Source organism: Podarcis pityusensis (genome assembly GCF_964106645.2).
Source record: "Podarcis pityusensis genome assembly, chromosome: Z".
Lineage (NCBI taxonomy): Eukaryota > Metazoa > Chordata > Lepidosauria > Squamata > Lacertidae > Podarcis > Podarcis pityusensis.
The window spans coordinates 18,737,937-18,765,466 of NC_138044.1; the positions used below are offsets into that span (position 1 = coordinate 18,737,937).

At 46.4% G+C, this 27,530-nt stretch overlaps 1 protein-coding gene across 3 annotated transcripts; it reads left to right on the forward strand.

Moving 5' to 3' along the window:
• On the forward strand, positions 1-26,061 carry CCDC187 (coiled-coil domain containing 187). Of its 3 annotated transcripts, none has more exons than XM_080989739.1 (13): positions 1-258; positions 2,995-3,674; positions 5,798-5,878; positions 7,538-7,669; positions 8,062-8,717; positions 9,619-9,689; positions 9,809-10,380; positions 11,078-11,171; positions 14,061-14,158; positions 16,547-16,698; positions 20,009-20,181; positions 22,036-22,202; positions 22,982-26,061. In XM_080989739.1, exons 2-13 carry the CDS (start codon positions 3,356-3,358, stop codon positions 24,358-24,360), a joined length of 3,894 nt encoding a protein of 1,297 aa, XP_080845865.1. In that variant the 5' UTR covers positions 1-258; positions 2,995-3,355; the 3' UTR covers positions 24,361-26,061. The 3 variants fall into 3 exon arrangements, with proteins under 3 accessions (XP_080845865.1, XP_080845864.1, XP_080845866.1); XM_080989738.1 differs by having other exon boundaries at positions 3,218-3,674; XM_080989740.1 differs by lacking the exon at positions 1-258 and having other exon boundaries at positions 3,644-3,674; positions 6,001-7,669.
• The last annotated feature ends 1,469 nt before the right edge of the window (positions 26,062-27,530 follow it).

Here is a 27,530-nt window from a genome sequence, read left to right on the forward strand (position 1 = left end):
CTCCTCCTCTCTCCTTCCAACAGAAGGAAGTGCCAGGGACTGGCAAGCCCAGGCAGGCAAGTGTTGATACACACAGCTGCTGTCAGGGAAAACATAAACCGGAGGCGTGTGTTGCCTGTTGCCAGCAGAGAAAAAGCAATGAAATGCCCCACATATGCTCTCCACATATGCAGAGGAAGGGATCCCAAGACACATTCATTGATCCAGGACATTCAATGCTAGCCGAATCCTGCAGCAGGAAGTCACAGCGAGAGACAGGTAACCTGCAAGTAAATCTTTATTTTATCAGTTTTTTAAAGGGTGACCCTTGGAGCCTTTACAGTTCTATGAATCTATTATCTGTTTTAACTGTTAAGAGCATAAGGCGAGCCTGCTGGATCTAGCCAGGGGCTCATCCAGCCCAGCAACCTGTTCTCACAGTGGCCAACCAGATTCCCATTGTGGGAAACCAGCAAGCAGAGCCAGAACACAAGAGCCCTCTGCCCTCCTGCAGACTATGGAGGCAGAGGATAGCTATCATGCCTAGTTTGTAGCCATCAAAAGTCCGCTCCTCCATTAATTTTAAAAAGCCATCTAAATAGGCAAGCCACCCCTGCCTCTTGCAGGAGTCCATAGCGTTGCAGAGAGACAGATCCTGAAATGCATTTGCTGACCCAGGCATGAAATGTTAGCCAAATCCTGCAGCAGGAAGTCCTGGTGAGAGGCAGGTAAAAGGTAAAGGTAAAGGGACCCCTGACCATCAGGTCCAGTCGTGACCCACTCTGGGGTTGCGGCGCTCATCTCGCTTTATTGGCCGAGGGAGCCAGTGTACAGCTTCTGGGTCATGTGGCCAGCATGACTAAGCCGCTTCTGGCGAACCAGAGCAGCGCACGGAAACGCCGTTTACCTTCCCGCCGGAGCGGTACCTATTTATCTACTTGCACTTTGACGTGCTTCTGAACTGCTAGGTTGGCAAGAGCAGGGACCGAGCAACGGGAGCTCACTCCGTCACGGGGATTCGAACCGCCAACCTTCTCATTGGCAAGTCCTAGGCTCTGTGGTTTAACCCATAGTGCCACCCGCGTCCCGAGAGGCAGGTAACTCACAAGGAAATCCCATTTATTTATTTATTTATTTATTTATTTATTTATTTATGAGTCTCTGCCTCTCTGCTGTTTCAAAATATTGTTATTTATTTGGGGAGGGTATTAGACTGTACACCTGACCCATAGGAGCCAATTCCTGGGGACCAAGGTCCCTTCTGCTCCCCCCCAATAAAAAATTTGAGAGGGGGCTGGCCTCCCCCAAGTTGATGGGTATTACTGTGGCATGTGATCAGTTATGTGGGACGGGGTTTACCTGCACCCCATGTTTTATTCAGATTGGCATCCCTGGCCTGAGCCCCCTTCTAATTCCTGGATCCAGTACTGATGTAATTCCTGGAATAGCCAAGCTAGCTTCCTAGCAAGGTAATGGACTAAATATTGGTAGTTAAAGTAACCAAGGAAGTGGCTCTGTGCCAGATGATTAATGGGTGGGCCCCTCCTCCCTCAACTGCCTGTTAGTTAGAAGGACAAAAGCCACATTTGGGAGTTGAGTTGTGTGAGATTGCAGGCTGGGCAGCTGGGAGACAGAGCCATGCCTGATTTCTGCTTGAATCCAAGCCTGCTACCTTCAGGGGTGCTAATGCTGTGAACCCTTCCATCGTAAGCTCAGACCTGGGAGAGCACAGGGTTCAAATCCCCCCGCTTGGCCATGAAGCTCCCTTGGCCTTTGGAGGATAAAATGGGGAGTGGGGAGGTTAGGCTGAGAGTGAGTTACGGGCCCAAGATATCACCCAGTGTGTTTCATGGATGAATGGGAATTTGAACCCTGGTCTTTTCCAGGTCCTACCCCGACACTCTAACCACTACACTACACAGGGTCTTATTATGTATACTTAGTATATATACAATATACTATATATATATATGGCGGGTATTCCATTGTCTCCCAAGATAGGCAGATGCCAGATACTCACCCGTGGCTGTTTCAATCGCTGGCAGAATCCGTCAGTGGGCGTTTCTTAAACTTATTCCAGCAAAGAAGCTCTTTGACGCCTAGTCTCCTCCTACTCTCTCTGCGCGAAAGCCTTCTGCGCAAGGAGGGCGTAGGCAGCGGAGGACCTCTACTCTCCCCGCTGGTCCCCGGCAAGGAGTCATGGGACCGCCTCACCGCTTCCCCCATCTGCCCCCCTTCTCCACTGGTGCTACACTGATTCTCTTCCCCAGAAGATGGGCTGCCTCTCCCAATCTCGGGACGCTCTCTGGAATCCCTCTGGATTTTGCTCTCTCCCTCCGGCACTGATGGCAGTTCCCTGACAAATATTATATATAATATATAGAGCTCTGCCTTCTCGAACACCTGGTTTTTGACATTCTTTTTAAAGGAAAAAACCTAGTCTTATATACGGAAAAATACGGTATATGACCAATTATTTTGACAATATATCTATATTGGTATCATCAAAAATATTCAGTCACGCTGATTTTGGACAACAAACAATAGTGTCTTTGGTAATAGTTATAATTTCTGTCAAAATTAAATTCCAAAAATTTTGCACAAATTGACATTCCCACACAATAAATGAAAACCTACATTGCAGGGGGTTGGACTGGATGACCCTTGGGTTCCCTTCTAATTCTATGATTCTATGGCTCCATGTACCAAGTTTATTGCAATCCCTCCAACAATAAGGCAATACAGAAGAAAACATTTTTATTTTTTTTTACATTTGCAAAGGAATGCAGTACCATCTGTGTAGTGATTTCAAGGAGTTTTCCCTAAGAAAACTGGAAACAGACCTTAATGGCTGCAGTTCTGAAATTTTATTGCAATCCTCAGGAACAATTTGTGTGCCAATATCCAACTCCCGTATCTTTTAAGCGGTTCCATAGATCCATAATTTACATTAAGCAATATATACACAATTCAGAAACTAATCCTTTCTCCTTCTACCCATTGTGTTTAATGAAGTTTTGAATGGTGCTAAGGGTCTCAGAGCTTCTGCTTCCCACCACCAGTCTGGGCAGAGAGCAACCTTGACCTCCCCTTCAGCAGTCAAACACCAGGGCCAGCTCTGAATTCCTCAGCTCCTTTCCTTGCTCCTACCTCCCTGGGAAGCTGCACCTGTTGGATTCCTCTTTCCTGCAAATGGGTGGGTGGGACTCTGCAATGACCCTCCTGGCTTTTCCCTTAGGCTGAAGGAGGATTCCTTTGGGATGGACAAGACACCCCTTCACCCAGGATTGGGACCTTGGATCCTGTGACTCTGGGGTAGAGGCTGGCCTCTCGACGACTCCCATCCTGCCAAGATCCATCCATCGGAAGGGGGTCCATGGAGCTCCATCCATCTTCCTTGGTCCCCCCAGCTGAAGGCTGGGGGATGGAGGGTGGGAGCCACCTGGCCAAATCTAAAGCCAGCATCCCAGGACATTGCCATATTGCTCAGAAGTTGTTGGAGGCTCTCAAACGCAAGTCCCCTCCAGACAAGAAGCTGCAGGAGTTGCAGCAGCGGATACTGGAGCAGCAACGGCGGTGTCTTGTCCGTGCCCTGGGAGGGGGGAGTGCCCCCACTCTGGGCACAAGGACTCTCAAGAGGAAGGTTGGCAAGCCGGCTGCCCACATCGTTGACACTCTAGATCCAGCTTCTGAAGGTGAGTTAACACAGCTAGTTGCTTTGGAATCACAGAATTGTAGCATTGGAAGGGACCACCAGGATCATATAGTCCAACCTCCTGCAGTGCAGAAATCCCTGCAAAGGATTATTATTAAGAGAATAGGAAGAGCCTGTTGGATCAGGTCCATGGCCCATCTAGTCCAGCATCCTGTTCTCACAGTGGTCGAATGCCTCTAACAACCTAGGAATCCAGATAGGTTCATAGCTGTCAACTTACAGATTTGAAAATAAGGGACCAGCAGCCAAAATAAGGGATTTTAGTCAACCAGCTCCCCAGCCAAAGGCAGAAAGCCCAGCTAGCCCAGCAGCCAAACGAAGCCTCAAGTGGTGGTTCCCACAGTGCAGCAACCCGCAAAGGGGGTGCAGCAAGGAAAACCACCGTCACTTCTAAGCTGGGAAGCGCTGAGCAAAGGCGAGTCCCCAGGCCGATTTGATCGGCACAAGGCATACAAGCTCCACCCCCCAGTCATTCTTAGACTCCTTATTGGGTGAGCAACGCAGCTGGAGCCTCCCTCCTCCCTGGCCAGCAGGGAGGGAGGGAGGGAGGGAGAGGAGCTGCTTCCTTTGAAACCCGGGAAATTTAAGGGACATCATCAATAAGGGACAGCAGCGGGACACGGTGCTGGGATAAGGGAATTTCCCGCCAAATAAGGGACAGTTGACAGCTATGGATAGGTTGCCTCTTGGCCTGGAGGTTTCACAAGAGCACCCGAAGAGCCCTGGTTGATCAGGCCAAGGGGCCCCATCTAGTCCAGGCTCCTGTTCTCACAATGGCCATCCAGATGCCCATTATGGGAAGCCCACAAGCAGGATGCGAGCACATGATCAGCCTCCCTTCTTGTGGCTTCATGTAACTGGTATTCAAAGGACCACTGCTTCTGATAAAGCTCTGCCACCATGGCTAATAGCTGTCTCGCGCAGGAATTTGCCCAGTTTGTCAAAATTATTGTTAATGTTACACCAGTTCACTTATAAAGGCTGTGTGCACATTCAAAGCACATTTCCCCATGCAAAGAATTCTGGGCGCTGTAATCTGCTGATGGTTGCTCGGAATTGAAATTGAAATTGAAATACTTTATTATCACTTGTACAACTTGTATACAGTGAGATTACATGAGCACCCCCCACTCAGCTCTCTTAGTCTTATTTCCCCTCGTTTACTGACACATACCCACCAAACCTGAAAGTCAGTTGCCCTGTTGTTATATTTTCATTCAGCAGCCTAACAGCCCACAGATAGAAGCTGTTCTTTACCCTGTTGGTACAACTAATCATACTTCTATATCTTCTGCCTAAGGGCAGGAGATCAAGAAAGTGCCAGCCAGGGTGTGAATCATCCCTGAGAATTTAACTCACTCTCCTGAGGCAATGTTCTTCCATCTCATCTAGCAGATTCACGGGACAGCCCACCACCCTCTGTAGGCACTTCCTACAAGTTAATGTCAAACCAGCGTACCACACCGTGATGCAGTATGAAAGGACACTTTCTATTGTGGACCTGTAGAAGGAGATCGTCAAATTTTGATTGACATTGTTCTTTCACAATGCTCTGAGGAGATGGAGTCTCTGTTGGGCTTTCTTAACCACCTGGGTTGCATTGATTTTCCAAGTAAGGTCTTCACTGAGATAAACTCCTAAGAATTTAAAGGAAGAGACTCTCCCCACACAGCCCTCTCTGATGTACAGCAGGGCTAGTTCTCCTCTCTTCCTCCAAAAGTCCAACACCATCTCCTTTGTCTTGCCAATATTAAGGTGCAAGTTGTTCCCTAGGCACCATGTAGATATTTTTTGGACCTCCCCTCTATACGCTGATTCGTCTCCACCTGTTATTAAACCCATTATGATGGTGTCACCTGCAAACTTAATAATTGCAGTAGATGGGTCAGATGATACACAATTGTATGTATACAATTGCAGGACAACATGAGGTAAATTACAGTTCCCAGAACTCTTTGACGGAAAGAAGGTGCTGGAATGTCCAAGTGATAGCAGGATTTGGCTGCTGGAGAATCCACCCCCAATATATATTTATTTGTGGTTTTGTGGTGCATTGCCAAAATCTGAGTTTAATGTATCATGTGACTTTTCTCACTGGTGAAGGCCGCAGAGGAACGTCAGGAAAGGAGAAGAGGCGCAAATCACACATGATTCCTCCCCCTGAGATGTCTCAGAAAGAGAGAGGTAAAGTTATGGTGGACTGTGTGTGTGCTGCTTGGACCAATTCTTCATTCATTCATTCATTCCTGCATTTCATGCTTTTTGAATCCATGCAGCCAGCCAGCCATTTTTTTTTCCTTTTGCAGGACTTAACTGGTATTCCCCAGTTATTTCCCAACACAAGCATGTCCCCCCTCATTTAATCCCCACAACAACAACCCTGCAAGGTGATTACGCTGAGAGGCAAAGTGACTGTCCCAAGGCCACACAGCGAGCTTCATGTGCAAGTGGAAGGATTTGAACCCTGCTCTCCTAGTTTCCCAACCAACACTCTAACCACTCCATCCTCCACATGGGCTCCCTCATGAGGGTTAGCTATTGATTAACCTTTCCTGCTCCGTGAATTTTTTCTGTCCTATTTTAAAGCCATTGAAGTTGGTGGCCCATCAGTTTAACTAAGAACAACTTTCGTTTATCCATCCTGGACCTTCCAACTTTCTGCTTCATTGGATGCTTACAAGTTCTGGTGTTACGAGACAGGAAAGAAAACTTTTCTCTATCTATTTTTTTTCCTGTGCCAGGCATAACTTTGTAAACTTATCCCCTGTTCCTGCTCCATCAGCGGAGGGGGCTTTTTGCTTGCTGAACCCTATTTAAAATGTATGCAATAGACAATAATTTCCTCCTCCCTCCTGCTTTGTTTTAACGAGTGGCCTGAAAAATGACTAGTGTGCCTCCCTTGCAGGGAGGGCCGCCGCCACCCACATTCATCAAGGGAACTGTCAGCATCAGTCCTCAGGAAGGTCCCTTTCATCGTTTGTCAGTGGTGAGATGGATGGGAGGTCAGAGGTCAGAGGCAAAGTGCTTAGCACCTTGAGGAATTAGTGATTTGAAGTAGTTAATGAAAAATTAAGCCACACTGGCTGTAAAATATTCATCTATTCATGGGAAGGAGGAACGGGAAAGGAGGCTCAGGTAAGTGGGCAAAGAATCCTAGAATTGTAGAGTTGGAAGGGACACCCAAGGGTCATCTAGTTCAGCCCTCTGCAATGCAGGAATCACAGCTGAAGAATCCTTGACAGATGGCCATCCATCATCCACTTAAACCCTCCAGTGAAGGAGAGCTTTAAACAAGGAATAGAATTCAGGATGGCTACTAGCCAGGATGGCTCTACTCTGCCTCTATGGTCAATGCTTCTGAATACCAGTTGCTTCTGGAAACCACAGGAGGGGAGAGGGCTCTTGTGCTTGAATCCTCCTTGCAGGGTTCCCAAGATGCATTTGGTTGGCCACTGTGAGGACAGGAGGCTGGACTAGATGGGCTACTGGCCTGATCCAGCAGGCTATTCTTACGTTGTTCACAACCCTGCTTGATCCTAGAAGAAACCCTCCAAATGATTTACAAAAAAGGATAAAAAAATAAAACTATCTGTAGCAACGATAATTTAGTACATCTGAAGAGTTAATAATAGTGTGAAAATAGATTCTAACTCACATCAGCTTTCTAAACACCTGGACAGGCTTGTCTAAAGAAAACTGTTCTTAGCTGGTGCTGAAAAGATTACAGTGAAGCTGCTTGCCTGATGTCAATAAGGGAGTTCCAGAGTTTTTGCAGGTACAAATGCAGCTGTCTGGAGAGTGTCTCACTCCTCAAAGACCCTTTTCCTGCTGTGTTTAATCTAGGAGCCCATTTATTTGGTCCTTCTGCCTGGAGGGAAGGCCAGAAGCTGGCCAGGAGGATCCTGGGCCAACCCCAGAAATACCCAAGGCCGGGGAACAGCAGCTCTCTATGGATGGCAGCAAAGGGCACCCCAGGTATGTCCTCTTTTGACATTTCCTCCCCACTCCCATTTCTTGAGAGCAAAGCTTTAAAAATAATTGTGAAAATAGATCTCCACTGAAACAAGCATGGTTTGTTGCATTGCTGCCTCGTTGTTAACTGGTGGTTTAACAAAATAAACCCAGTTCCTGGAAACCAGAGAAAGGGAAAGTGGGTCCTGTTTGTTGGCCATGGTGAGGGCAGGATGCTGAACTGGATGGGCCCCCTTTGGACTGATGATTCTTATGGAATTGACAGCTCCAGAGGCAGTCTGTCTTGATTCCCAGGTTCTTAAGGGTATTTGGCCACTGTGAGGACAGGATGCTGGATTACCTGGACCATTGGCCTGAACCAACAGGCTCTTCTGATGTTCTTATGCTTTCCACAGAACCGGAAAAAGGTTTGTTGACCATGTCCCGGGTAGAACAAAGCTCTTTAGGAAGAAGAGGTGGCACGCACCGCAAAGATCATGCCATGGAGAGAGGAACAGCACAAGCTGGAGAAGCAGATGGTGCTGCAGGATTTAACAAAATCTGCCAAGGCTGCAGGAACCAGGAATATCCAGATCTAGAAAGGGAGGCAGGAAATCTGCAAAGGCAAACTGGAAGCAAGGGTAAAGCAGGTTGCTCCGATGGGATGGAAACCAAGGATTCCCCCAAGGTCCACAGTGCATCTGCAGACACTGGGTGGATGTGCCCCAGAATACTCTCGGCCATCCGCAAGGGGAGGGTGAAGGAGACCTCCCGAATGGAGAACCAGCCCAGGCTGGATGGACAGAGGAAGAGGATCCCCATCAATATTGATGAGGTACGGGAATTTATGGTGCAGAAGATGGCAGAAAGGAGAAAGATGGCCCAGGAAGAAAAGCGAGCTTTAAGGGAGGCGCAGGAGGCAAGGAAGAGGAGGCTAAAAGAGGTGGAGAGGAAGCAGAAGGAAGCCTTCAGCAGAAGCAGGAGGAGAAAGGCTTACACAGAGGAGGAAGTGGGCGGGAAGTTCAACCGGGGAAGTGCGTCCATGAAGTGCGCCAAGAGTCACTGGAGCCCGGTAAGGATATAAGATGTGTGTTTGATTGGTGGAAAGAGTGGTTGGTGAGCTGTAATTCAAAAGTCCAAGAGAGAGCAGCAAAAAAGGGTAATGCAGAAGGGTTCTGTCCTGGTCCCAGTGTTCCTCAATGTCTTTATAAATGACTTCGATGAAGGAATTGAGGGGATGCTCATCAAATTTGCAGATGACAGCAAACTGGGAGGGGTAGCTAATTCCAGAGAAGACAGAATTGGGATTCAAGATGGTCTTAACAGATTGGATAACTGGGCCCAAACTAACAAAATGAATTTCAATAGGGACAAATATAGGCAGGAATAGCTAGCTGCTCAAATATAAGATGGGGGAACACCTGGTTTGCCAGTAGGACTTATGAAAAAGATCTACGGATCTTAGTAGACCACAAGCTTAACTTGTGTCTACAGTGTGATGCAGCAGCAAAAACAACAACCCCTCTATACTACTTTTGGCTGCAGCAACAGAAGTATGGTGTTCAGATCAAAGGAAGTCATAGTACTGCTTTATTCTGCTTTGGTCAGACCACACTTGGGGTACTCAGTCCAGTTCTGGGTGCTGCAATTTAAGAAGAATATTAACAAATGGGAATGTGGACAGAGAAGGGTGATCAAGCTGATAAAGGAAACCAAGCCTTAAGAGGAATGGCTGAGGGAGTTGGGTAGGCTGAAGAAAGGGAGACTGAGAGGAGATATGATAGCCATCTTCAAATATCTAAAGGGCTGCCCCATGGAAAATGGAGCAAGCTTGTTTTCTGCTGCTCTGGAAGGGAGGACCTGAACCAATGACAGGAAATGAGATTCTAACTGGAGGGCACCAGGTTGGGGAAAGCCCGCCCTATAAAATAATTCCAGCATTTTTGCAAAGTGGATGCTCTTTTCCATTTCAGGAACCGGAAGTCTCACATTGGGTCCGCCAAACATCACATGCTCTTCTGAGGGGTGAGGTGGGGTTTCCCAGGTAAGATGGTTGCCATTGCTCCCAGGTGCTGAGGAGTGGGATAGGATTGAAGCAACTAGTGCTATTTTGGGGTTTTTGAATAATGTTTTCCTTCCTCTCTGGTTCTTTTGTCTTCTCAGTGAGGAGTGCCCAGAGGCGTCCAAGACAGCAGAAGTGACTGAAAGCTCAGATTTGTTTCGCACTAGTGTTAGTCACAGCCCTCTAAGGCTGAGGGACCTGGACGTTGCCCCATCGGAACTGTCCAGACTTTCTCCCCACAGAAGCAAACAAGAGAAAGTCAGAGCCATTGGCCTTCTCGCCAGGAGCCTCAGTGAACGGCTGGAAAATGAGACAAAAAGGCTGAGGGCCAGAAACAGGCCACTTGAATCTTCAGGGGACCAAGGGTGGCCAACGGGACCCCCATTGCTGTCAGAGGGACCTTCTGCCACCTCAAAGCCTGAGGCTCCACCTGCAGCATGTGAAAATGCCTTTTGGGAGCCCAACTATTTCCGTAGTCCATCACTGCATGCTCAGGAGAACTCTCTCCTTCCAGAAGGAGCAGCAGCAGTAGCAACCCAGGCTGCCATGGAGAGGATCTGGGCCTTCTTGTCCATTGCCAGAGTTCATGGTGAGGGACCGCAGGGGGATCTTTCCTCTGAGGTGGAAGAGCAACATGCAGCCAGTGCAAAAAACATCAAGGAAAGGTGGAAAGGTGAGCTGAGGCGTTTCCTGGGTTGCTGGTCCCTGCTCTACCAACTGAGCTATCCCAGCACTCAATATGTAACTTCCTGTTTCCTTCCTTTACTCTCTCCTCAACCAGACATGCTCTATGCTTGCTCCATTCCCAAGCAAAAGCCTGAAACTGTTTTGACTGTAAATATAAGTATTTTACCTGCATTGTTTGTATTGCTGCTGTAGCTGAAGACCAATGCAAGACTCTTGAGTTAGTAATCATAGTCTGTTGTCTGATTTCTTTGCTTAGAGGGGTAAGAAAGGTGGAAGCCAGCTTACTTTGTTGCTGGACTTGCTCAAGAAGAGGTTTTGTAGCCTAATTCCTATACTTCTAATTTTGCTGCCAAGGATGGGATTTAAAAACTCTCTTTAACCCACACACATGGGTTCCTGGAGGGATAAATTGCAACTAATATATCCTCTCTGAAGGTGCCCAGTTGGTTAGAGTGTGGGTCTGATAATGCCTAGGTTGTGGGTTTGATCCCCGCATGGGACAGCTGCACATTCCTGCATTGCAGGAGGTTAGACTGGGTGATCCTCTGGATCTCGTCCAACTCTACGATTCTTACCCATTAAAACCCATTTGACACCTAGACGTCATCCTCATTGTGAAAAAAGTGAGCTTGGGTCTTAGGCCTCAGATCCGTCCATACATAATCCTTCCTTTTCTTCTAAAGGTTTTCTTGCAAGTAGGGGACGTCAAAGAGGACCCTCCCCCGAGATGCCAGGTGCCTCACCTGCCACACCACATCTGCAGTTCCTCACCCAAAGGTAAGCACCTCCTGACCCTCATGGACCTTCACTGCTGCTGTGGTGCCCCATCAGAATGCAAGAAAAGCCTGCATGACCAAGCCAATGGCCAGTCCAGCATTCTGTCCCCACAGTGGCCAGCCAGGTGCCTGCAGGAAACCTGCAAGCAGAACCCAATCACAAGAGCCCTCTCCTTTCCTGTGACTTCCAGCAACCGGTACTACCTCTGACTGTGGAAGCAGAGCAGAGCCATTGTGGCTTGTAGCCATCCAGAGACCTCTCCTCCATGAATTGGTCTAATCTGCTTGCAGCACAGAGTTAAACTATGGAAGTCACTGCTGCAGGAGGCAGTTATGGCCATCACCATGAATGGATTTAAAATGATTAGACAAATCCATGGAGGGGAGGGCTATCAATGGCTACTAGGCACGATGGCTGTGCTCTGACACTACAGATGGAGGCAGCAATGTTTCTCAAAGCCAGTTGCTGGAAACCACAGGAGGGATGAGTTCTTGCGCTCAGATCTTGCTTTTGGGTTTCCCATTGGGGGCATGTGGTTGGGGGCCACGGTGAGGACAGGATGCTGGGCTAGATGGCCTGATCCAGCAGGGCTCTCTTTATGCTGTTATGTTCTAAACTCTCCTTGCAAAATGCAAATATCTTAAAAAAGGATTTTGGGTGCTCCAGTTTACCTGAGAGCTCCTTTCCATCTTTCAGCTTCTGCAAATGGTAGTCCAAGGATTTTGGGAAGCACAGTGACTTTCTGTTCATGAACAGTTCCTTTATGGCAGAGCTTTCCAAACTTCTCACACTTTTAACACATGCATCATTTCACGATACAGTAATCCATCTTTACCAGCGTGCAGGAAGTTAAACTAACTCCTTTCCGGCCCTGAGAGGAGCTTGGGGAGCATTCACACAACACAACTACACAGTGCAGCTGACACATGTGTCGTAACACACAATTTGGAAAGCTTGGCTTTGTGTAGTGCCTGCTTGTGTGGGTGTTTTAATATGAACCCAGAGAAGAGGAGCAGTGTTGTGTAGTGGTTAGAGTGTCAGAGTCGGATCTGGGAGAGCAGGGTTCAATTCCCCACTCAGCCATGAAGCTCACTTGGACAAGTCACTCATTCTCGGCCTAACCTACCTCACAGGGTTGTTGTGGGGACTCCATGAAGAGAAGGCGACTAATCACCACCACTCTTGAACTCACTGGAGAAAAAGGGGGGCTATAAATGCAATAAAGAAAGAAGAGCAGTTCTACAGTTGACCACAGGGTGGCACTGCCAGCCCGTGCAAAGGCCATGCCAGTTGGGTGCGCCAAAGGATCCCCACAGCTGTTCAGGGACTTGCCTTTGGGGCAGCTGCATGAGAAGAAGAGGTTGGGATAGATCTTGTGGTCAATCCGTACGGTTTCCATTTCTTTCAGTTGAGCTGTGTTGGGACAACTGTGAATTTCCTGGTCTCTCTACTGTGATTCCTGCATTGCAGGGGGTTGGGTTATTATTCCTTCTCCCCCCCACATAAAAGGGGGGTCTCTATGACAGCAACAGCTGGGTGTCTTCAGGCCCAGGAAACTCCTTCCTGTCCAGATGGAGGAAGAGATCCTCTGCTGTGGCTGACCTGGCTTGGGAGACAAAGTGCAGAAACCAGACAGAAAAAGATGAGCTGGGTTTTCTTTTCCCCGATCAGTGTGATTACTTTGTCTCTTCTGAACTCCACATCCTTTGTGGGATGAGAGATTAGAGGTATTAAGGTGCTCTCTTTGGGAGCAGGGGGGTGAGAGCGGGAGGCCATGGCACCCTGCTCCTTTACCATCAACAAAGGGGGTTTGCAGTGGCAGAGCATCCCAGGTGCAGGAGGTCCCAGATTCAGTCCCCAAATGCATCCTTAGGTAGGGCTGGTGCCTTCCTGTGTTCCCTGTTTAATTCAGCAAAAATGAGAAATAGAGTCTTACTTTATTTTAGGGAGTCATAGCTCAGTGGGAGAGCTCCTTCTTATTCTCCTTTTCAGTTCTCTTACTAGTTAATTGTGGATGATATAAAAACATTTCCCTTCTATCTGCTGCTGTTCTGTCCCTTCTTTTGGAGCTCCATAAAATGTCTATTATTATTATTATTATTATTATTAGCTTTTTCACACATTTCACTCTAATCCTTTTAGCTCAGCTTGGCAGTCAAGTCTTTGAAGAGGTTCCCTGGGGCTTCCAAGACTTGGCCTTGGTATCTTTGCCAGGAATGTCAGATGCTCTTCCGTCTTCTGTACAGGGATGGCCAGGGGGGAACTTTATTCAACTTGAGGACCACATTGTCTTCTCAGAAGCCTTCTGAGGCCACCTGCCAGTGGTAGGCAGGGCCAGAGAAAAAGAGGGCAGAACAGCAAATGAAAAATTTATTATTCTTATTATTTTCATCATATGAAAACCTCAGAATGCAGTGGGCCATCCTTCGTTGGAGGTTTTTAAGCAGAGGACCTGTCTGATATGCTTTAGTTGAGATTCCTGCATTGCAGGGGGTTGGACTAGATGAGCCTTGGGAGTCCCTTCCAACTCTGCAATTCTAGGTTTCTATGCTGAGTGTGTGTGGCATGCTAAAGTCAGAAAGTAATCACTTTCCCTTGCTTTCTGGATGAGTAGCTGTCTTGTTCTCTCTCGTACTAAAAACAAATCCTCTGTTTAATTATTGGAGAGGAACCTGATTGATATATTTATTTCATATTAATTAATAAAATGTATGCACTACTTGACTGATTGCTTACATCCCCTAGTTTCCAAAGCCTGTTTTTATTATTGTGATTTTTCATAGGAATCTTTCATTTTACGTTGCCTGCCAAAGGGTTTTTGTTTTTAATCAGTATGGTCCAGCAAATAAATAAATGCAGCTTATGTTTCTCCCTTTCTGTTCATATCAGGCCACAAACCAGCCCCTTGATGGAAACCTTCATTGCCCCTCACCAGAATTTCAGAATGGAAGACCCCAGGGAGAAGCCCTATCATAGGAAGATTCAGGGTGAGAAGATGCTCTTCCCAAACCTTTTCTTCTCTCCCTCCCTTCTTCGGTTACATGGAGTGCCTTCCACCAAGCTACACCCAAGCCAGTCACAGCTAATTTCTGGTGTCTATGCTCTGGTGACTTCTAGGATAGACTGTTGCCTAGCCTAGGGTGGGGTAGGGCTGCCCTTGAAGACAGTTCAGAAACTGTGCCGGCTACCAATTAGATTCCAGGCCCAATTCAAAGTGCTGCTCTTGACCTACATATGACCCCAATCCCTTCAGGACCCTCTCTTCCCATATGAACTGACTTGGGCCCTGCAATCATCATCTGAGACCTTTCTTTGTGTGCCGGACCTTAGAATGAAAATAACATATTATTATTATTGCCTGCAGACAATTTGTAAAGGCACTTAGTTCATAGAATTGTAAAGTTGGAAGGGATCCCAATGGTCATCTAGTCCAAGCCCCTGCAATGCAGCAATCACTTTTTAATGTGAAACTTGCTGCTTATCAAACTCATACAGCAAAAAGGAGAAATAAAATATTAATTAATTAAGACAGCATATATTTTCTATTTTTATATTTATTTCATAAAATGTATATACTGCTTGATTGTAAAACAAATCAAAAGCTCAAAGAGGTATACAAAGAGATAAAACAAATTACCAATAAAAAAATTTGCAACCATAGTTTAAACCTTCTAAGCATCCGGACAGGCTTGTCTAAACAGGAATGTTATTAGTAGCCACCAAAATGAGTGCAATGTAGGCACCTGTTTGATATCAAGAGACCGGGAGTTCCAAAGTTCCAATATCTGAACTCATTAGGTGCCTCTTAAACTACTGTTCTCCACTAATGCAAGTTATACAGTAATATATGTCCCCCTGGAGGGGCTCCACTGTCTTTTTTATGCCACCAGAGAGCGCTGTTCTCTTACTAGTTAAGCACAAGGTGATTATAAAATACTGTAGTGCCTTTGGCAAGGTTTAAACCAGGGGTCAGCAACCTTTTTCAGCTGTGGGCCGGTCCACCGTCCCTCAGACCATGTGAGGGGCCGGACTATATTTTTGGGGGGGAAATGAACTAATTCCTATGCCCCACAAATAACCTAGAAATGCATTTTAAATAAAAGCACACATTCTACACATGTAAAAACACCAGGCAGGCCTCACAAATAACCCAGATATGCATTTTAAATAACAGGACACATTCTACTCATGTAGAAACACGCTGATTCCCGGACCATTTGCGGGCCGGTTTGAGAAGGCGATTGGGCTGCATCCGGCCCCCGGACCTTAGGTTGCCTACCCCTGGTTTAAACCACCCACTTATCCCAAACAGAGAGCAATAGCCTCCCATCCCTGGAGCAGAGTCCTGCTGCAGCTGCAACTCCATGACAAGACACCTGATTTGCAGGTTCAGTCAGCATCTTCAGCCCTTTCCCCAGAACCACAAGGACTATAATCTTTATTTGTAGGGTATGGGGCATTGCTCTGCTGCAGAAGGCCACTGCGTGCAGAAGGTCTCAGATTCAATCCCCTGCGGTTCCTCCAGGTAGGGCTGGGAATACCCGCAGAGGTACTGCTGCCAGTCAGTGCAGGTAATGCTGAGCTAGATGGGCCAGTGGTGATAGATAGAAGGCAGCTTGTTTTGCGATGTTTTTAAAAGTGCAGCCTCATGAATTTGGATTAAGTGATTATTGCTGACACTGTTTTTAAAACAGGGCAGAGAATTTGCCACTGATGGAACAGACTGCTGTCCGGCCTAAAATAAGAAAAAAAAACACCTAATCTTTTCTCCCTCCATTGCTTATCTTAATTAGGAATTTTGTTGGATTTTGCTTAAACCCTGCAAGGGTGTCAGCGAGAAGCAATTTAGCAGACTGGGGCTGGAGAGTGGTTTTTGAATAATACCTTGAGATGCAAACTGCTTCTCCTGGGAGTTAAATAGGGCGTGTGACACTTCAGACAGTTAATGCGAGACTCTCTGTGCTCTAAAACACTCAGGATCACGTGCGTAAGGGAGAGGAGGGCATTACGTAGGCAAATGTCAGAACAGGATGAGAAAAGCCACCACCTGATGACTGCCAAACACAAATATTATTGGGAAGAGTCTAAAGAAAGCCCTTCTTCCCACTGCACATAGTTAAACTGTGGAACTCCATCCCACAGGAGGCAGTGATGGGTGGTTTTGAAAGGGGATATTGATGGCTACTAGCCACCGTGACTATTCTCTGTTTCCCTGACTGGAGGCAGCAGTGCTTCTGAATGCCAGTTACTGGACGCCACAGGAAGGGAGGGTGCTCTTGCACTCGGGTCCTTCTTGAGAACAGGGGCTGGACTAGATGGGCCACCTTCGGCCTGATCCAGAAGACTCTTCTGATGCTCATATGTTCTTTCTTTAGGGCTCCAGCCTAAGGCGTCTGCTGGCAGTCTCCCCCCCCAGGAGCACCAGGTCTCTGGCCTAAGGTCCCCTCCCACCAACCAGCTCCCTGGCGGAACCATCCCTGCAAAAGAATCTGGTGAAATGAGTGAGACAACGGATCCCACCAGCCAGGTATGGGGCTTGTACTTCCCACTCATTTCTAAGCCATATATGATTTGGGGGTTATGAAAGGGGGGCCCCCTTCAGGGGTGCTGATATTCTACATTACCTCTCCTGGTATGTCCCACGGAGAACCTTACGGTCTTCAGACAAAAACATCTTGGAGGTCCTGGGCCACAGGGAGGTTAGGCTGGCCTCGACCAGAGCCAGGGCCTTTTCTGCTGTGGCCCCAATCTGGTGGAACGCTCTGTCACAAGAGACTAGGGCCCTGCGGGACTTAACATCTTTCCGCAGGGCCTGCAAGACAGAGCTGTTCCACCAGGCCTTTGGCCAGGGCACAGCCTGACCCCCTCCTTTGGTAATCCTCATAGAACTCTATGAGGATTTCCCAGTAGTGATGTATGGAAGTGAGAGCTGGACCATAAAGAAGGCTGATTGCTGAAGAATTGATGCTTTTGAATTATGGTGCTGGAGGAGACTCCTGAGAGTCCCATGGACTGCAAGAAGGTCAGACCTCTCCATTCTTAAGGTAATCAGCCCTGAGTGCTCACTGGAAGGGCAGATCCTGAAGGTGAGACTCCAATACTTTGGCCACCTCATGAGAAGAGAAGACTCCCTGGAAAAGACCCTGATGTTGGGAAAGATGGATGGCACAAGGAGAAGGGGACGACAGAGGACGAGATGGTTGGACAGTGTCCTCGAAGCTACCAGCATGAGTTTGACCTAACTGCGGGAGGCAGTGGAAGACAGGAGTGCCTGGCGTGCTCTGGTCCAGGGGGTCACGAAGAGTCGGACACGACTAAACAACTAAACAACAACAACAACATAGAACTCTAGCCCAATGGTTGCCATTAATTTGATTTTGAATTGATTTTAGAATGCTGTATTACTTTTACTGTTGTTAGCCACTCTTCAGCTGGGGAGGGCGGGATATAAATAAAATATCATCATCATCATCATCGAATAATAGAATTGTAGAGTTGGACGGGGCGGCCAAGGGTCATCTTATGGAACCCCCAGGCCCAGGAACACTCTATCTCGATTCCCAAGTTCTTAGGGGTATTCAGCCGCTATGAGAACAGGATGCTGGATTAGGCGAGCCACTGTTGTGATCCAACAGGCTCTTCTTAGGTCAAAGGGGAGGCAGCCTTATTCCCTCTGTTCCTCTGCTTCCCTTCAGGCAGAAATCCAGCACCTGCAGAACTTCTCCAGGTCTTCCCACCAGGAGAGGCAGTTCCTCTTGCAACAGCAGAATGAGCTCCTGCAGGAGGAGAGGTAGACAGCGCAGTGCTGGCAGCAGCTGCTCAGGCAGGCAGAGAGGACCCCCCTCTGGCCTCTGGGCAGGAGACGATCCTTTTGGGTTTTTTTACAGGAGGGCCCTGAGATGGAAGTTAAGAACATAAGTACATAAGAAGAGCCTGCTGGATCAGGCCCATGAGCTACCAAGCCCAGCATCCTGTTCTTGCAGTGGCTAAGTGTCTCATAGGACTTAGTAATTCAGATAGTCTGCCTCTGCATCTGGAGGTTCCATAAGAGCATCAGAAAAGCCCTGCTGGATCAGGCTAATGATGCACTTAGTCCAGCATCCTGTTCTCACAGCGGCTGAACAGTTGCAAGCAGGATCAGAGCACAAAACCCCTCTCTCCCTGCTGCAGCTTCAACCATTTCTGTCTCAGACAGTGCAGGAAGAGCACAGCCACTGTGGCAAGTAACTATCATTAGCCCTTCTCCTCCTCTATGAATTTGTCCAGTCCTCTTTTTAAGCCACCCACCTTACTGCCTCCTGTAGCAGTGAGTTCCATAGTTTAACTAAGAAGTGCTTCTTTTATCTGTCCTGAATCTTCCAACACTCAGCTTCATTAGATGGCCCTGAGTTCTTATTTATTTATTTATTGCATTTATATAAAACCTTCATTGTCCAAGAACCTCAAGTCGGTGTACATGGTTCTCTTCCTCCTCCCCATTTCATCCTCACAGCATCCCTGTGAGGTAGGTTAGGTTGAGACAGTGACTGGCACAAGGTCACCCAGTGAGCTTCATAGCCAAGCCTTTGGGCAGCATGCAGTTGGGCTTACTTTCCTTTGTATAAAACAAGCCTGAAGGAGGCCCCCAACCTGCTTACAGGTCCTTGTATCATCAGTGGAAACAGTTGGTCCTGGCAAGTATTAACCACTCTCAGTTCCAACCTGATAATTGCCACCTGCCCAGATTTTAACTTGTCTGAATTAATTTTAAGATGTATTTTAATTAATTGATGTCTGTTTTTATGCATATTGTGTTGTTTTCATGATGTTAGCCGCTCTGTCACCCAGGGAGGGTGGGATACAAATAAATTATTGTTATTATTATTATAGGTAAGTGGGGATTCGAACCCTAGTCTCTCAGGTCATAACCCAATACTCTAAACCATCACACCACACTATTATTTGATTTGGAAAAATAAAAATGAAATGAAAAAACCAGTATCAAAAATTAAAAACAGGCAGCAAAGATTAAAACGACTAAACAGGTCCCAGAAAATACAAAATAAAAAGATATTCCACCTGATGCTAAAAAGCTAACGCCTTGATACTTACTTTATGCAGGTTGTTTTGTTTTAACCAGAGAAACACCAGCTGTGGAGTGGAGACCACTTTATGACTAGCACCCACAATATTACCAACATTATTCCATTCCAGTCCTTGGAAAAATTGTGCACCCTTTTTTCAAATGGTCATGAATACAGTGAAAAATGAGCATAAATATACTGCTTTAAAGACAGAACCTCTGTACCTAACTAATGTTAGGGACCCATCGGGGAGTCTCCCTTCCTGCTGTTTGCAGGATGCTAATTTCACATTTATTTATTTATTTATTTATTTATTTATTTCATACATCACTTAATCATAAAACAAAACAAAAATATCAAGGCCGTTTACAAAAAAATGAATGACAATAATTGGAGACTTTCAAAAAGTTAAAATAGTAATAAATGGATTGAAACTCACGTCAGTTTTCTAAACACAGGCTTGCCTAAACAAAATGTTTCTAGCAGGTGCTGAAAAGAATGCAGGGAAGACACCTGCCTGATATCAACAGGCAAGGAGTTCCAAAGATCGCCACACTAAAAGATTGAATTCTTGCAAATGCAGAACGAGGATTATATAGCCATCCAACTTCTGTTTAAAAGCCTCCAACGAAGGAGAAGCCACCATCTTCCAAGCGCATAGAATTGGAGAGGTTGAAGGGACCCCCAAGGAAGGGTAGTCTCAGCACAACCCCTTGCAATGCAGGAACTTCAGCCTTATTACTTCAAAATAAACTCTCTCCCTTCCCATTTCAGGATGCTGGAGAACCAACCTGTTTTGAAAGAGCTCTTGTGCTGGGGAAGGAGGAGGAGGAGGAGGAAGGGGGCAAGAAGGAGACCTCCAGTCCAGGATCCTTCAGTGTAGCATATTCAGGGAGTTCAGGAGGCAGAAGCAGCCAACGACGACTCCAGGATGAGGCTTACAACACGTAAGGAATGAAAAGACAAACCCTCCTTTTTTTTTTGCTTAAAAGTGGCCGCTGGTCTGCGATGTCAAGTGGACAAGGACTTAAGTTAAAAACTCCCCATTGTTATGTGCTAGTTATTTACTTCTTTTTATTTATTTGTTATAGTTCTAGCCCAGGGGTCAGCAAACTTTTTCAGCAGGGGGCCGGTCCACTGTCCCTCAGACCTTGTGGGGGGCCGGACTTTATTTTTTTTTGGGGGGGGGAGAACGAATTCCTATGCCCCACAAATAACCCAGAGATGCATTTTAAATAAAAGCACACATTCTGCTCATGCAAAAACACCAGGCAGGCCCCACAAATAACCCAGAGGTGCATTTTAAATAAAAGGACACATTCTACTCATGTAAAAACATGCTGATTCCTGGACCGTCCGTGGGCCAGATTTAGAAGACGATTGGGCCGGATCCGGCCCCCGGGCCTTAGTTTGCCTACCCATGTTCTAGCCCCTTCCCCAGGAGCTCAGGGTGTCATGCATGGTTTTCTCCTCCTAGATGGGCCACTGGCCTGATCCAGCAGGCTCTTCTTATGTTCTTATGCCAGGAGAGATGGACCCTTGGTCTGATCCCGTCCAACAGCTGTCCATTTCTCCGTTTTCTGGCTCTGCCTGTCACTGTCTCCCCAGAACAGGTCAAGTCAGGAGGGCCTGCCTGTGTGACACTGAGCAAGTGCTAAGGGCGCTTTACGATGTTCCAGGGGGGAGGCTGCAGGCGTTGCCCACCCTCTCTGCTCCACAAGCCCACCACAAATCCTACCCCCGCAAACCCTTCATGTACTGTCAGTTCCCATAAACCAAGCATTGGGAGCCAGCGGAAGGCTGCATGTTTTGTTAATGGAAAGGCTCTCCAATAAATCTTTGCATGGAGCTGATCTATAAGTCACGTCACTATTGATTATAGGTCAGCCGGGCCTGTCGAAAGTATGGCTGCCTTCACTTTTGCTTCTTGTTGATGGGGCGAGGAATGGGGAGAGATGGCTAACCCAGCTCCACCACAAACACACTGTCCTTGGAAGTGTTTGGACGCCTTATTCCGTTTCCGTAACTCATTTATTTCATGACTCATTTATTTCATGAGATTTATACACCACTTGATTGTGTGTGGGAGGGGAACCCTCAAAGCAGTTGACAAAGATGAAACGAGAAAACCAAGGAAAAAATTAAATACTTTAAAAATACAAGTAGTTAAAATATTTAAACAAGTGAAAATTCACACCTGCTTTCTAAGCATCCGGGTAGGCTTGTCTAAACAAGAATGTTTTGAGCAGGCATTGAAAGGAATACAGGGAAGGTGCCTGCCTGATATCAATAGGCAGGGAGTTCCAAAGTGTAGGTGCTGCTGCACTAAAAGATTCATGTTATCGCAAACGCAGAAGGGGAATTATGGGGCACCTGTGGAAGTGCCAGTTCCACCATTTGAAGCAGTTGAGTGGGCACATGTGGGGTAAGGGGATTTTGTTGGTAAACTGGTCCCTAGTCGTTAAGGACTAATGGGACGCCTTGAACTTGGCCCGGTAGCAGATCAATAACTAGTTCAGTTCTCTGAGCACAGGTGCTGACAAATCCTCATTCCTTGATAAGGCCAGAATTCTGCACTGACTGCAGCCTCTGGATCGAGGGAAACCCCACATGGAACAAATTACAGTAACCAAATACTGGCATATAGAGGCCTCTCAATGGTTGTTAGCTGTGATAACTGGGCACAGGACTAGTAGTAGCTAGGATTCCCACACTGTATGGGTTTGGACTAGATGATCTAGTCTACACTTCTATGATTCCATAACACCACAATTGATTTGTCGCCCTCTCTCTGTATGCAGCCTTGGCACTAAGTGTGGGAAAGTGTCATCACACAGGGATCAAGTGATGGCAGCAGCATCCCCTGGTTGGAAGCCACAGCTGGGATGTCAAGAGGCTGAGCATCTTAATTCTTCCAAAGAAGGATCTGCAGGTCCCATCCTAGAGCCTGGTGGCTTGGAGATCACAGGTAAGGATAGAAAAGGTGCTTGTGGGGCACATTGCAGGATGTGTTTGTGATGGGGAAAGTTTACAGCATTTGGGACTTTTTACTTTGGAGAAAAGATGAGCAAGAGGTGATGCGATAGACGTTTATAAAACGATGCATGGCATGGAGAAAGTGGAGGAAACTTTTTCTCCCTTTCTCATACCATGAGAACTCCAATGGAGAGTGTTGGAAGATTCGGGATGGATAAAAGAAAGTCCTTCATAGTTAAACTATTGAATTTGCTTCTACAAGAGGTAGTGATGGCTACCAATGTGGATAGCTTAAAGAGGATTGGACAAATTCATGGAGGAGAAGTGTATTGATGGTTACTTGCCATAATGGCTATGCTCTTCCTCCACCTTTGGAGGCATCAATGCTTTTGGATACCTATTGCTTGAAGCCACAGTAGAGGCAGAGGGTTCTTGTGCTTAGATCCTGCCTGCAGTTGTCCCATCCAGTTGGCCATAATTTTTCCTATTTTATCTGGATTTGGTTGTGTTCTAGGTGTATTATTGACCACTTGGTTGTGCTTCCACAAAACCATGACCTTATATTTGCAGTATCATTTCTCTCTCTGTGCAATAACCATTTCTCCACTCTGCATCCTTAAGCTGTGGACCAGATAATGTCAAACAGGCATGCTGATTTTTCTTCTGCGCCTCTCAAACATTTGCATTGTTACTTGTGACAAAATAATTTTCAAAAAAATAAAATAAAATCAGCTAGCAAGTAAGAACTGCCTGTCTTCTGTTTCCTTCCAGATCATGTGGAAAATGAGGAAGAGCATTGCAGGGAGAACGTTTGCCTGACAGAGAATCCCAAAGAAGATAACAATCCTCGTAGTTCAACCTCAGACAGGAGTCCTGGGAGTTTGTCTTCTGCAACATCCTCTGCCAAATCATTTGGCTTTTCTCAAATGCTGGAGAGTCCCAGGTCTGGTTCTGAATTTCTAAAGGCCCATGCAGTTCTAGTCAATATCTCCAGAAGCTCCCTTTCTGCCTCTGATTTCGAAGAGGAAGATTCCTCTCAAGACACGGATGTGAGCCTGCCAGAGGAATTTGCCTTCCAGGAACAGCCCCCTGACAGTTGTAGTGGCAACAGGATTCCTACAATCTCTGCTGTGCCACAGGCGGAAACTGGCGTGGATGGAGAGTTGCTGTCATCTGGCAGCAGACACCACTCCCGAGCTGCTTCTTGGAGTGCCCATTCAAATCAAGATGGCATGCCACCTATGCGCAGCCAGGAAAAGGCCCCAGAAGGCAGGCCAGAGAGCGAATCTGATTTTGTGGTATTATCAAACAGTGGAGGGCCAAGACCCCTTCTCTTTCAAGCCCAGACACCAGAGACCAGAGAAGACACAAACTCTTCCAGAGTTTCAGACCAGTGGCCTCATGCAAACAGCAAGGGCAATATGTTGTTTCATATATGGGCTGGGGCAGAGAAGAGCACTTCCTCACCTAGCTGGGCCTTTCAGCATTCTGAGGGTCAGGACCCTTTATCAACCCTCAGCAAAGCTGAAGGAGATGGTGAAGATCAAAACGCATCCAAATTTAAAAGCCAACACGAGCCTGTAAGAGAAGCACCTAAAGTGTCTTTGAAAAGTGTGAATCCTATCCCTGACCAGCTCCAGGATTCACTTGGTTCCTCCAAATCCCAGTCCATTTTGGAGAGTGCTACAAGTTATACAGAAAATTCAGGTGATGAAAGTTGCTCCAGCAACAGCAGGCCGTGTGAAGGTGCTACTGCACAGATCACTGGAGTATCTTTGGGCGATGAAGAGGATAGCACCTGTTTGCATTCCCCTGAAACCACAGATCTGGCAGAAGAAGGAAATCAAAATGCAATACATAGTCAAAGCAAAAAGGAATCTGGGGTGGCAGTGCCTGGTTCAAGTTCCCCCAAACCTATGGAGGAACCCCAAGTTAAGAGCTGCCTTTTGCAAAGCGACGAAGGGACTTTCAGCGATGAGCTTCTGTCTCAAATGAAGGAAGATCTGTTATCACCTGTTGACGATTTTCTGACATATGGAAGCAATGAGATGCCATCTCTGACCGAACAAGATGTCTCCTTTTCCTCCCAAGGCGAGGATCTTCCCGCACCCCCTGAGTCTCCATCAGAGCAACTTCTGTTCTCTACATGAAATCCATGGAAACAAATGACCTGTCCTCATCTGTGTGTAGGCCAGAGGAGGTTCATAGAATCATAGAACTGTAGAGTTGGAAGGGATCCCAAAGGGCTACCTGATCTGATTCCTGAAATACAGGAATCACAGCTAAAGAATCGTACAGCATCTACAGTTGCCAAGGCGGGCAGGGGGAGAATATCATTAAGTGGTCCATCAAGACCCTTAGCAATTTTCAAGTGCTTTGTTGGTGTGGGGAAAAGTTTGACCCATGTTTTTCTTTTTTTTAAGGTATGGCATAATCAAAAGCCAGGGTGGCATTTTAGGGGGGCGATTTATAGTTTTAAAAAATTAACGAAGAGGATATAAAGGACCCATCTCGAGCAAGTGGTGCAATTGGAGAGCGGCCCTTTAGAACAGATTAATCAGGAAGCTGAGCCAGGGAAGGAGTTAGCTATAAAATAACGGATTGGAGAGTCAAAATGGGGCTTGCGGAACACGGGAGACATATTAAACTCCCTTTACCATTATGTGCCCAGCACTCTCCAGGTTGACAGCCAGATATATCGTTACCAGCGAGGCCTCCGTCTCGTGATTCTCCTTCTTTCAAGGTCTAATATTTTCTTTGCCGTGCCTTTGATCAATATTAACCTCTTGGGTCAATAAATCTTAGTAGCGGCCTCCAGAGGAGTCATTAGCTTTCATAGGAAATGATTATTTCTCCGTTAAACTCTGCATTTCATTTGCCCACCATCCATCTTTTTCAGACACTGGCGCACGCAGCAATCCTTCCTGAAAACAAGGGCCTCTATGAGGTATAAACGGCGTCCTGTTCTCCATCCCTTAAAATGCTTTGGGTTCATTTAAATTCTGTTCAGGGACCACAAAGTGGTTTCCTGCACTGAGAACAGTTTTAAAAAGAAGCAGCGGCCCACATGGAAGCAGAGAAGTCTCTTGGTTAAACTTGAAATGAAAAAGGGTTCCACACCAGCCATTTGAGTCAGGATTCCCTCAAGGAATCCTGGGAACTGTAGTTTAAGGGTGCTGAGAATTGTTGGGAGGCCCCTATTTCCTTCACAGAGCTACAGTATTTCCAGTGTGGCTTAATAATTATAGAATTGTAGGGTTGAAAGAGAGCCCAATGGTCACCTAGTCCAACTCCCTGCAATATTGCAATCCTAGCTAAAGAATCTCTGACAAGTGGCCATCCAACCTCTGCTTAAAAAGCTTCAACAAAGAAGAGTCCATCACCTTCTGAGGGAGTCCATTCCACTGTCAATCAACCCCTCTTCCTGGGGATGTGTGAAATTGTAGCTCTGTGAGGGGTGGAAACTACAGTTCCCATGATTCTTTGGAGGAAGTCATGCATTTTGAATGTGTGTTTAAATGTATGGTGTGGTGCTTCACATCATAACAGAGAGTTGGAAGAGCCCTGAGGGCCATCTAGTTCAACCCCCTGCAATGCAGAAATCTCAACTAAAGCATTCATGGTAGATGACCATCCAACCTCTGCTTAAAAACCTCCAACAAATGGGAGTCCTATCCACCTTCTGAGGGAGTTCATGCCATTGTCAGATTTTCTCTCTCTTTAAAATGGTTATTAATTTAAAAATGCTTTTATCATATAGTTTTTATCTTTTTTTAGGTTTTAAACTTATTTGATATGTTTGGTAATTTAGCAGTATAGAAATAAAAAAAGTGTTGGAATAAAAAAAAAAAGCTACAAGGGATAGTGAATTATTTGAAAAAAAAACTAAGATTGCTCTTTTTATACCATGTGCTTGTATGTCCTGTTTTATTGTATACTGCACACACACGCATACACACGGCCATTCTAGATTTTTGTATGTGCTACTATAGCCTTTTTCAACCTGGTGCCCTTCAGACGTTTCATTTTTATTATTGTGTTTTAAACATATTAATCACATCAAACTTGTTAACATTTTAAGCATTGTAGAGCAATGTTACGAGACTAATACATTACTAATCTGAAACAGTAACACATTGTTACCCGAAAAATCCGAGGGCTCCCTTGGACAAAATAAAGACACCAACCAGGATAACTTGGAGCAAAACAGCAGCCTGTAGGCTTGGCCTTTATTGAACTGTTGCAACAGGGTGTTCCCCTCACTTGTGAGAGAGAGGAAAGACCCAGAAAGATAGTGTGCAAGACCTTATAAAAACTTTTGAAATTCCCATCCTCTAGGTTAAGCCCACCCCCAGAAACATCATGCATACATTACAGAAAGGAGGGGTTGAGGGAGGAGTTGTGGTGGTAACCTGAGTGTCCTGTCACCTGGCTGGTTCCTCCTTTCCCCCTCCCCATGAGTCACTTCCAGGAGACAAAGGGGAGTTGGCAGTTTCCTGCCCCCAGAGGGAAGATCTGATCATTGTCCTTTGTTTCAGTCCATGCTGAATCCACTCCCATATGCAAGTTCTTTGTGATCTTGATGGTCTTCTGTCTAGGACCATCAGGGTTGGCATAGCAACTGGGCAGGGCTCCTGTGGATGTGCTGGGATGGTGAAGGGATTATGGCTGACCAGAACCAAGCCACCCCCCTTTGATAGTCCTTGTCATATGGAGTAAAATAAAAATGGAACAGTGCAAATCCGATGTATGGTTGATTTTTCTATGAATTTATAACAGAAGTGTGGCATATGTAGTGTGTGAGTGTGAGTGTGTGAAGTTTGTACAAACTGAATGATTGGGGTGGGGAGTTCCTGCTACAACATAAAAAGGGGGGAAATGAAAATCGCAGAACTTAAATAGCAACTTAGATTGTGTCTCTTTCTGTGTGTATATTGTTACACGCCACGCAAGTCTCTGAGTGATGTCAGATTCCAGGTGGTCCCGGTACACTTATCCAAGGTCTGTGTTTCCTTTTGGAAAAACAAGGCACAGTGGAGACAGTGGTGTCTTTATGACTTATAGTTTATTTACCCATATATACAACCTGAGCCTATGATGGAGAGGTTTCCAGCACCACACTCCAAGAGAGTCTGGCTTCTTCCATAGCTGGAGTCCTCAAACAGCCCTCAGCCATTTATCTGCCTCTTTCTTTCTGCTTGTCACATAACTCCTGCTCTCTAAGCTTTTTGGCTCACATTACTTCATTCCTCTTTTGTAAGCTATTGTCTTTAGAGTGAAAGCAGCCCCAACTTGGATCCTAATACCTGTCTCTCAGGTG